We start from the raw sequence: 9,671 nt of genomic DNA on the forward strand, positions 1-9,671 counted from the left end.
TGCATAAATGGAAATGGGCTGCCAGTCCCTGGGAGAGAATCCATCTGGACTTTGCAGAGGACCACAAGCAAATGTTTCTGTTAGTTATGGTTGCCTATGCTAGATGGCCAGAGATTATTCCTATGCATACTACTACTTCAGTTAAAACCATTGAAACACTGAGACATTTGTTTGCTGCTTATGGGTTACCAAAAGAAGTTGTAACAGATAACGGTCCTCAGTTTGTTTCACAAGAGTTTGAGTCATTTCTAAAAAAAAATGGAGTGCAGCACATTAAGTCACCTGCATACCACCCTGCCAGCAACGGATTAGCAGAGCGCTTAGTCCAAAATTTTAAGAAGTCGCTAGCAAAGAATCGAGCCATAGGTGGTATGACACTTGAGCACTGTATTGCAAATTTTCTTTTAGGGTACAGAAACACACCCCCTACAACTACCGGAAAAACTCCTGCTGAGTTATTTCTAAAAAGACAAGTTCGAACAAGACTGTCACTGATCAGACCCCAGTTCGCCCAGAGGATGCAAAACAAAACAGAACCATCTCTTCCTCGTGTTAGAGTTTTCACAGTCGGTCAACCTGTATTGGTAAGAAATTACAGGGGAGGGGAGAAGTGGTTGAATGGAGTTGTACAAGAAATCTTGGGTCCTGTAACTTACAGTGTGGAAGTGAATGGGAAGTGTGTTAAAAAAACATGTAAATCAGATTCTGGGTGTAAATGGAAATCCAGCTCATTTGACACAAACAGACTCTGGTACTGGAAACTTCTGGAATGATGATGATCTTGATACAACCAAAGGTGTGGATCAACAGATGGAAGAAAAAACTGTTGGGAATCAACCAATAGACTTGCCATCATCTACAGTCGAAAGGAACACTCGTCCAGTGAGGAACCGGCGACCTCCTGATAGACTGAACTTGAAACTGCAACTCTAAATGAAGGTTTAAAAAAAAAAAAAACAGTTTTTTCTTGATTTCAGTTATATTGATATAGAAAAGGGGTGAAAAATGTTTTCACTGATTGAGAAGTATTGAATTTACAGGGGAGGAGCTGTGGTGTTCCAGACACAGAAAAGAATGAACCTCCAGATTTAAGATTAATCACATTTTGGTATGATTATGATCCTATTTGTTCAAGGCGGTTTTGTTGTAAATGTGAAGAACAAAGCAATATAACGAATCGCCATTGGTGGCGCTCTTGCTGGGCACAACACATATGAGCAGGATCCTGTGAAGTAGAAGAAGTAGTTCCTAAATAAACGTTGCCATGTGTTATCTCCAGTTATCTACTTGAATATCATTTATTTTGACCTAGTGTATCATACACAACAGTTTCCTCCTGCCTGCTGATGTGGAGCAGCTTTTATCCAAACTGCAGAGGCATGGAAAGGCCGTGTAAAAAAAGTCAGTGCACTCCCGCTGCTTCCCAAAGGGACAGTAGAAACCAGTGGACTGGGTTCATTGGTTCCGGCCGGAGCCTTTTGTTCATGTTTCTGGTGAATCTGACGTACCGTCACTAACATCATAAATGGTTTTAAACTGAACTGCACCAGCAGGAAATGGTGAACCCGTCCAGTTCTGTGGCATTTAAACCCATTTATTTAGATTTTTAGTTATTTATGGTCCGGGAACTGTTTCTAAAAATGACATCATGTCTCCCGGTGCACCGCCTTGCCTCGACCAGCAGAGGCCGCTGCGCCGCCTGGACGCTGACGTCATGTGACGTACAAGGAAGAGTGAAAACAGCACAACAAACCAGCAGGCAGCTAGCCTCCGTTAAACTGGAGGTTATCAGGAGGAGCTGGACCCAGCTGCAGTTCGGCGGTTCGGTTCGGAAACGACAGGAAAGGTGAGTCAGAACCATGTGATCCATTACTTGTTAGCCTGTTGCCATAACTCTCATTTTGACCGTTTTTACGCTCATCAGTACTCAGGTCACGTGTTTAAGATCCATTTAAATTGAAGCTAATTTAAAGGATTAAATCCAAAATGTTCCGCCTCAGCGGACTCATATTTTCCATCCATAATCTGTTATTTTAATCTGTCGGGATGATGCAGATCATGTCAGCACAGGAACCGAACTGTGTAGAAAATACTCCGTCTAATGTGTGTTCGGCTACATGATCAGCAGAACCGGGAAGTTCTGGTTTTCTTCATGGACTCTGGTTCCGGCTCAGCTGGCTGCAAGAAGTTCTCTCTGCTCACTTTCAGTTCCTCTGGGAGCTGCTTTCATTTCGGTCCCCATCCCAGACCTTCCTCTGACGTCACCAACACCTCCAAGAAGCTCCTCCCCCTCTGTCCTCCTCTATCTCCCCCTCTGTCCTCCTCCATCTCCTCCTCTGTCCTCCTCCCGTCTGTCCAACATCCTGAGCGTCTCCTCCTTCTGCAGGACGTCCATCTGGAGGCCCAGATTTTACTGGTTGGGACAAATATGGGCAGATCTGATAGATGGTTGGACAGACAGATCTGTCCAACCAACAATTTGTCCATCTTTTTTGACCATCTGTCCATCTTTTTGTCCATCCATGTTGAAGTTTGAACTGAGCTCTGACACCTGTCTCAGAGGACGGAGATGTTTGGTCATGTGGACATGTCTGCTGCGTCCCACTGATTTTATAATCTTCATTTCTGTTAATGCTGTAGCTAAATTAGAGGGAGACGTCTCCGGGCCGGTCCAATGTCCTCCGGCTGTCCCCCCCAGTCCCCGGCCGTAGCGAAGACGGAGGTAGCGGTGGAGGGAGAGTGCCCCCTGCTGGCCGCCACGTTCGCCTACTGGGACAACATCCTGGGGCCGCGCGTGCGCCACATGTGGGCGCCGCGCGGCGAGCAGCCGATGGCGCTGAGCGACGGCGAGGTCACCTTCCTGGCCAACCACACGCTGAACGGAGAGATTCTGCGCAGCGCCGAGTGCGGCGCCGTGGACGTCAAGTTCTTCGTCCTGGCAGAGAAAGGTGTCATCATAGTGTCTTTGATCTTTGACGGCGAGCTGAAGGGTGACAAGAACACGTGCGCCCTGTCCGTCATCCTGCCGCAGACCGAGCTGGCCTTCTACCTGCCGCTGCACGCCGCCTGCGTGGAGCGGCTCACACACGGCATCCGCAAGGGACGCATCTGGATGCAGAAGGTTTGGAGAGAGCTATAGTGCTAGCTGCCTGTAAATACTGTGCTGTTTTAGCGCTTTAGCGGTAGCTGTCAGGGAACACGGTGTTGCTTTAGCGTTAGCTGCCAGTAAACACTTTGTTGCTTTAGCATTAGCTGCCAGTAAACACTGTGCTGCCTTAGCGCTTTAGCATTAGCTGTCAGTAAACACTGTGTTGCCTTAGCGCTTTAGCATTAGCTGTCAGTAAACACTGTGTTGCCTTAGCGCTTTAGCATTAGCTGTCAGTAAACACTGTGTTGCTTTAGTGTTAGCTGTCAGTAAACACTGTGTTGCCTTAGCGCTTTAGCATTAGCTGTCAGTAAACACTGTGTTGCTTTAGTGTTAGCTGTCAGTAAACACTGTGTTGCTTTAGTGTTAGCTGCCAGTAAACACTGTGCTGCCTTAGCGCTTTAGCATTAGCTGTCAGTAAACACTGTGTTGCCTTAGCGCTTTAGCATTAGCTGTCAGTAAACACTGTGTTTCTTTAGCATTAGCTGTCAGTAAACACTGTTTCTTTAGCGTTAGCTGCCAGTAAACACTGTGTTGCCTTAGCGCTTTAGCATTAGCTGTCAGTAAACACTGTGTTGCCTTAGCGCTTTAGCATTAGCTGTCAGTAAACACTGTGTTGCCTTAGCGCTTTAGCATTAGCTGTCAGTAAACACTGTGTTGCTTTAGCGTTAGCTGTCAGTAAACACTGTGTTGCTTTAGCGTTAGCTGTCAGTAAACACTGTGTTGCCTTAGCGCTTTAGCATTAGCTGTCAGTAAACACTGTGTTGCCTTAGCGCTTTAGCATTAGCTGTCAGTAAACACTGTGTTGCCTTAGCGCTTTAGCATTAGCTGTCAGTAAACACTGTGTTGCCTTAGCGCTTTAGCGTCAACTTCAGCTCAATACCATGTTACTCGTCTCTGAGTCGATGTTAAGTTTCTCTCCATCGTCCATAAACCGGGTCAGAACCAGGTCGCTGTGTGAAGCTCATGGTTTCTTGCTCCCTCTAACGTTCAGGGCTACAACATCATCTCAGTGCTGAGCCTGGAGATCACCCCCATCATGGAGCTGCTGGCCTCCATGAAGTCTCACTGCGTGCCTGAGGAAATCGACGTAAGTTGAGATCTGCTGCTTGATTTTATTTTCTAGCATTTAAATCAGGTTTTCTCTGATCTGGACGGTTTGTTTCCTGCGAAGCAGATTAGAGACACCGTGCTAAACGATGACGACATTGGGGACAGCTGCCATGAGGGCTTCCTCCACAAGTAAGCAGGCTGCCTCAGCCCAATGGAGACAGATGACGAACAATGGTCGTTTAACACCCGTCAGTCGCCTGATAATGAGTGATGGCGCTCTCCCACCTCAGCTTCTCCCCAGAGAAACCGAGACGGAGGATTCACCCGCTAGTGAGCAGGAGGGCAGCTTTACAGCTTTAAATGGGCACAGCTGAGAGGATTTGTGGGCTCGGCCTCCTGTGATGATTTAAAAAGTCATTTCAAAGCGTCTTTTAGCTCCAGACTGGCATTAACAGCAGGACAAGACCAAATATGTGACCGTAGGAGACCAGCCTGAGATGACTTGTTCCTTTGCTCCGTACGTCCAGATCCCCAGACTCACTGACTGCAGTTAGGACTGTAGAATGGTTCATTTGATCAGCAGAGCTAATTGGATACTAACTGGCTCTAATTTTTAAGCATTTGTTTTCCAGAGCCATCAGCTCCCATCTGCAGACGTGCGGCTGTTCCGTCGTGGTCGGAAGCAACCCAGAGAAAGTAAACAAGGTGGGTTTACTGGAACCAGCCACAGCACCGGGCTTACCCCTACTAACCCGCTAACAGCACAGCTAATTTAAATACCATGTTAGTGTGGGACCTTACTGCTAGCTTCTGCTAAACATAATTTTAGAATAGCACTAGCCTTTGCTAACTATCATGTTATCGAGTGCTTTGCCATTAGCTTTTGTGAAATGCTATGTTAGTATAGCGCTTTAGTGTTAGCTTCTGCTAAACACCATCTTAGAATAGCCCTTCAGTTGTAGCTTACACAAAATACTATGTTGGTAAAATACTTTAGGGTTAGCCTCCACCAAATGCTATTTTGGTATAGTGCTTTATTGCTAGCTTTCACAGTGTATGTGTAGCACATTAGTAGAAGTATTATGTATGACTGGTGCCTTAGCGTAGCGCAGCTAGCTTTTTAGTTAGCTGTGTAAACCTGATGAGAAGCTCATGCTGCAGTTTGTCCCTCTGAATATGAAAGTTTATTCTGAGCTAATCAGCTGCTTTAATGGCTCCAAACAGCAAAAATGAGAACGCTGACAGTGTGAAACGCTGTTCTGCTGATGCTAGCACATATCCTAGCAGCCGAGCCAAACTGGACCCAGGTGGTTCTGGATGGATCTGGAGACTTAAAAACCTCTGAGTGGATATTCCTCCAGTTTTCTGAGGTTCTGCTCGTGTGTCGCCAGATCGTCCGGACGCTCTGCCTGTTCTTGACTCCAGCTGAGAGGAAGTGTTCCCGCCTCTGCCGGGCCAGCTCCTCCTTCAAGTACGACACGGGTCTGTTCGTCCAGGGACTCCTGAAGGTATCTGCCAGCGCCGCGCGGTTCTGCGGGTCTGCTTTGACCCGCTGTCTGACGCTGCCGCTCTCTGCTTCCAGGACTCCACCGGCAGCTTTGTGCTGCCGTTCCGCCAGGTGCTGTATGCGCCGTACCCGACCACACACATCGACGTGGACATCAACACCGTGAAGCAGATGCCGCCGTGCCACGAACACACCTTCAACCAGCGGCGCTACATGCGCTCTGAGCTCAACGCGCTGTGGAAGACCGACAGCGAGGACGACATCCCGCCGGAAACCGTGATCTACACGGACGAAACCTTCACCCCGGACCTGTAAGCTCACCCTAAGCCCCGCCCCCGGGTGTTTATTTGATAGGCAACCAATGAGATGTTCCTCCTTCATTTCCCAGGAACATCTTCCAGGATGTCCTGCATACCGACACGTTGGTCAGATCCTTCATAGACGAGGTGAGAAGTTTAACCCTGTAATTCTCAGACTGGAGGGTTTAGCTGAAAAACATAAACTTTTTCTAACAGTTGATATCCATAATTATTGATTAGTCTTTTCTTTTAAATATCTGAAGTATAGCCACAGTTTTCATTTCACGCCATCATTTTTATTGAGGAGTTATGAAGCACGATGGAGAAACATGAAACTGCTGCTGCAAGTTAGTCAGCAGGCTGTTGCTAGGTAACCAAAGAATGAGTGAGTTGGTTGATTCCACCAACCTAGCTTATCTTGCTATGAGAGGTTGAGCGGTTCTTTCCTCTGCCTACATCTCCCAGAATGCTGTGCGGTTCTGGATTGGAGTTCACTGAATATTTTATATATTGAATATTGTATCAGATTTACTATATATTGATACTGATCACACGTCCATCCATGTTCTTCCGGCCTTTTCCCATTGGGGTCAGGAGGGGTGCTGGTCTCCAGCTGTCAACAGGTGAGAGGCGGGGTCACCTGGACAGGTCACCAGTCTATCACCAGGGCAACACAGAGACAGACAGGATAAACAACCATGCACACACACTCACACCTAAGAAAAATTTAGAGAGACCAATAAACCTGACAGTCATGTTTTTGGACTGTGGGAGGAAGAATCCACCATACACAGGGGGAACATGCTAACTCCATGCTAACGCCTTGCTGCAAAGCAATAGTGCTGCCAGTTGCTCCACTGTCACAATAGACGTAATCACATTTCTATTGTGACATATATTACTATTAATTGATTGAAATTAACTGTAGTTGATCAAATAAATTTAACCTGCAGGAGTCAGAAACCATGTTTCCTCCAGAAAACCAACTAACCCGGTATTTAGCTAGGTGGCATTTAGCTTAGTGGTAGTTAGCTTACCCGGGAAAGGTAATTTTATTGCCTGCTCTAATCGCCATGGCAACACCGGCCTGACCTGTTGTGAAGGGCAGGAAGCAGAAGCTGCTGCCAAGCGAACAGAAACGGTTTGATGTGTTGAACTGAATAATTGAGGTGCTGCTGCGGCTTTCCTCCAGGTGTTCCTGCTGAAGCCCGGCCTGGCCCTGAGGAGCGCCTACCTGGCCCAGTTCCTGCTGCTGCTGCACCGCAAGGCGCTCACGCTGCTCAAGTACATCGAGGACGAGACGTAAGGGGCCGCACGGTGGGGGCAGCATCATGCTGCGGGCATGCCTGAAACCCGGCAGGACGATGACCTCTGACCGGGGGTCCAAAGTGCGGCTCGTGGGCCATTTGTGGCCCTTAGGCTGATGTTTTTGCGGCCCGATCCGGATTTGTTCCCCAGCACCTGAAGTCGTAAATAAAAACCTTTTGGTTTTAAATCAGGACAAACGGATCAGAAACAAACATGAATCTGTCACCAGTAGAAATTATTGATCTTTAGTTATTGAATATGTATCAAACCGAGCGGGCCTCTGTTCACAGGCAGAAAGGGAAGAAGCCGTTCCGGGCCCTCCGGAACCTGAAGGCGGACCTGGACCTGAAGGCCGAGGGGGACCTGAACATCGTCATGGCGATGGCTGAGAAACTGAGGGCGGGGCTTCACTCCTTCGTGTTCGGGAAGCCGTTCTACACCAGCATGCAGGAGAGAGACGTGCTCATGAGCTTCTGACCCCACCGGGTCCAACCGGGTCAGAACCGGGTTCGGAACCAGATTTAACTGGGTCGAACTGGGTCAGAACCGGGTTCGGAACCAGATTTAGCAGATTTAACTGGGTCGAACCGGGTCAGAACCGGGTTCAGAACCAACTGGGTCAGAACCGGGTTCAGAACCAGATTTAACCGGGTCGAACCGGGTTCGGAACCAGATTTAACTGGGTCGAACCGGGTCAGAACCGGGTTCGGAACCAGATTTAACAGATTTAACTGGGTTGAACCGGGTCAGAATCGGGTTCGGAACCAGATTTAACAGATTTAACTGGGTTGAACCGGGTCAGAACCGGGTTCGGAACCAGATTTAACTGGGTCGAACCGGGTCAGAACCGGGTTCGGAACCAGATTTAACTGGGTCGAACCGGGTCAGAACCGGGTTCAGAACCAACTGGGTCAGAACCGGGTTCGGAACCAGATTTAACTGGGTCGAACCGGGTCAGAACCAGGTTCGGAACCAGATTTAACTGGGTCGAACCGGGTCGAACCGGGTTCAGAACCAGATTTAACCGGGTCGAACCGGGTTCGGAACCAGATTTAACCGGGTCGAACCGGGTTCTGGTCCAGTTTTTGGACCGCTGGTCCTGACTGAAGTTGTTGACTTCCTTTGTCTCCAGGAACCAGAACTCAGTCTGATAACTTGGATTTAAACTGATATTTATTTTAAATGTGCTGAAGTTGTGAGACAACTGGAGCTTTTTAATATTTTATAATCATGAATAATTTAAATTATGACGAGTTATTAAACTCCGGCTCAACTGTGAGCCAAAAATGTAAAGTTTATAGAAGATAAATCAGCAAATCTGCTGAGATGTAAAGCTTCACGGTCTGTTCTGCCTTTCTCTGATTGGCTGTCAGGGTTCTCTGCCTTTTTTTGATTGGCTGTTTTATGTAGTTTTATTTTTCGATCTTTTTCTCAACTGTTTCTGTTTTCTGCACATCAGCTAGAAATGTTTCAGAAATAAAAGTTAAAACATCTGAACTGTTTCCTTCCTTTGTAGCTGAACTGAATCCATACATCCAACCAACCAGCCTTTCAGTCATTTAATTTTTTAACTTTTCTCCAGTTCAGTCCTCACTGGTTGTGGTTTCCACACAGAACAAGAATCTCTGAATGTAGAATCCCAGTTAGAGGTTTAAACATAAAACTCATCAGTAATGAAACTGCAGATTTCCCATCATCCCTGGCGGTCAGGAAGATTTCCATGAATCAGGATTTTCTGAGGATTAAAGATGGCAGAATATGAACCCGGTGTCCCTAAAGAGCCGCGTTAAAAGCACCTCACCTTCCATAACAGCTTGAGTATAATTACATTTCCTCTGAGATCCTTCAGTGCTGCATATTTAAACTAAGACAAGCTGCTAATTATATAGAAAGTCTGCAGCAGCGACGTCCTTCAGGAGTTCAGCAGGCAGAAAGCTGCAAATACTGTTAGCGTTGCTCAGAGCCGGACATCCGTCTGTCCGTCAGGGAGCTGGCCGGGTCTGAAGGACAACTTTGCTGCTTACAAGCTTAACAAACACCCAGGAGGGTTAGCAAACAAACAGCAGCTCTAAGTCCTCCTGCTGATGGACAGCCCAAAGATGGCGCCCAAATGCATTTAGGAGAATTTAAACTTCCTCGGGGGACAGCAGCCTCAGCCTGGTACAGAGAAAACACTTATTAATTAAAGCACTAAGCTCAGGTTGTGATTCAGATTAGTTTAAAAAGTTTATCTAAGGAAAACCAGCAGAGGGTCGACTCGCTGCAGCATTCACTCCTCCTGGACCAGCAGGGGGCGACAGAGGACAATCCCTCATTCTCAGCATGCATGCAGCGACAGCAGAGAGAAAAAACTGAGGCA

The 9,671-nt window shown here is 47.4% G+C and overlaps 1 protein-coding gene across 4 annotated transcripts; it reads left to right on the forward strand.

Annotated features, from left to right (window-relative positions):
- The first annotated feature begins 1,706 nt into the window (after nt 1-1,706).
- c9orf72 (C9orf72-SMCR8 complex subunit) lies at nt 1,707-8,805 on the forward strand. Of its 4 annotated transcripts, none has more exons than XR_015761952.1 (11): nt 1,707-1,846; nt 2,641-3,121; nt 4,140-4,235; nt 4,320-4,387; nt 4,831-4,903; nt 5,590-5,706; nt 5,781-6,016; nt 6,094-6,151; nt 7,197-7,306; nt 7,603-8,206; nt 8,277-8,805. XR_015761952.1 is itself a non-coding variant. In XM_088002605.1 (10 exons), the coding sequence occupies exons 2-10, from the start codon at nt 2,675-2,677 to the stop codon at nt 7,787-7,789; spliced, it is 1,392 nt and encodes a 463-aa protein (XP_087858731.1). In that variant the 5' UTR covers nt 1,707-1,846; nt 2,641-2,674; the 3' UTR covers nt 7,790-8,805. The 4 variants fall into 4 exon arrangements, 2 of the variants coding, with proteins under 2 accessions (XP_087858731.1, XP_087858732.1); XR_015761953.1 differs by having other exon boundaries at nt 7,603-8,005; XM_088002605.1 differs by having other exon boundaries at nt 7,603-8,805.
- The last annotated feature ends 866 nt before the right edge of the window (nt 8,806-9,671 follow it).

Source organism: Poecilia mexicana, unplaced genomic scaffold (assembly GCF_051168715.1).
Source record: "Poecilia mexicana isolate PSO_F unplaced genomic scaffold, ASM5116871v1 scaffold_22, whole genome shotgun sequence".
Lineage (NCBI taxonomy): Eukaryota > Metazoa > Chordata > Actinopteri > Cyprinodontiformes > Poeciliidae > Poecilia > Poecilia mexicana.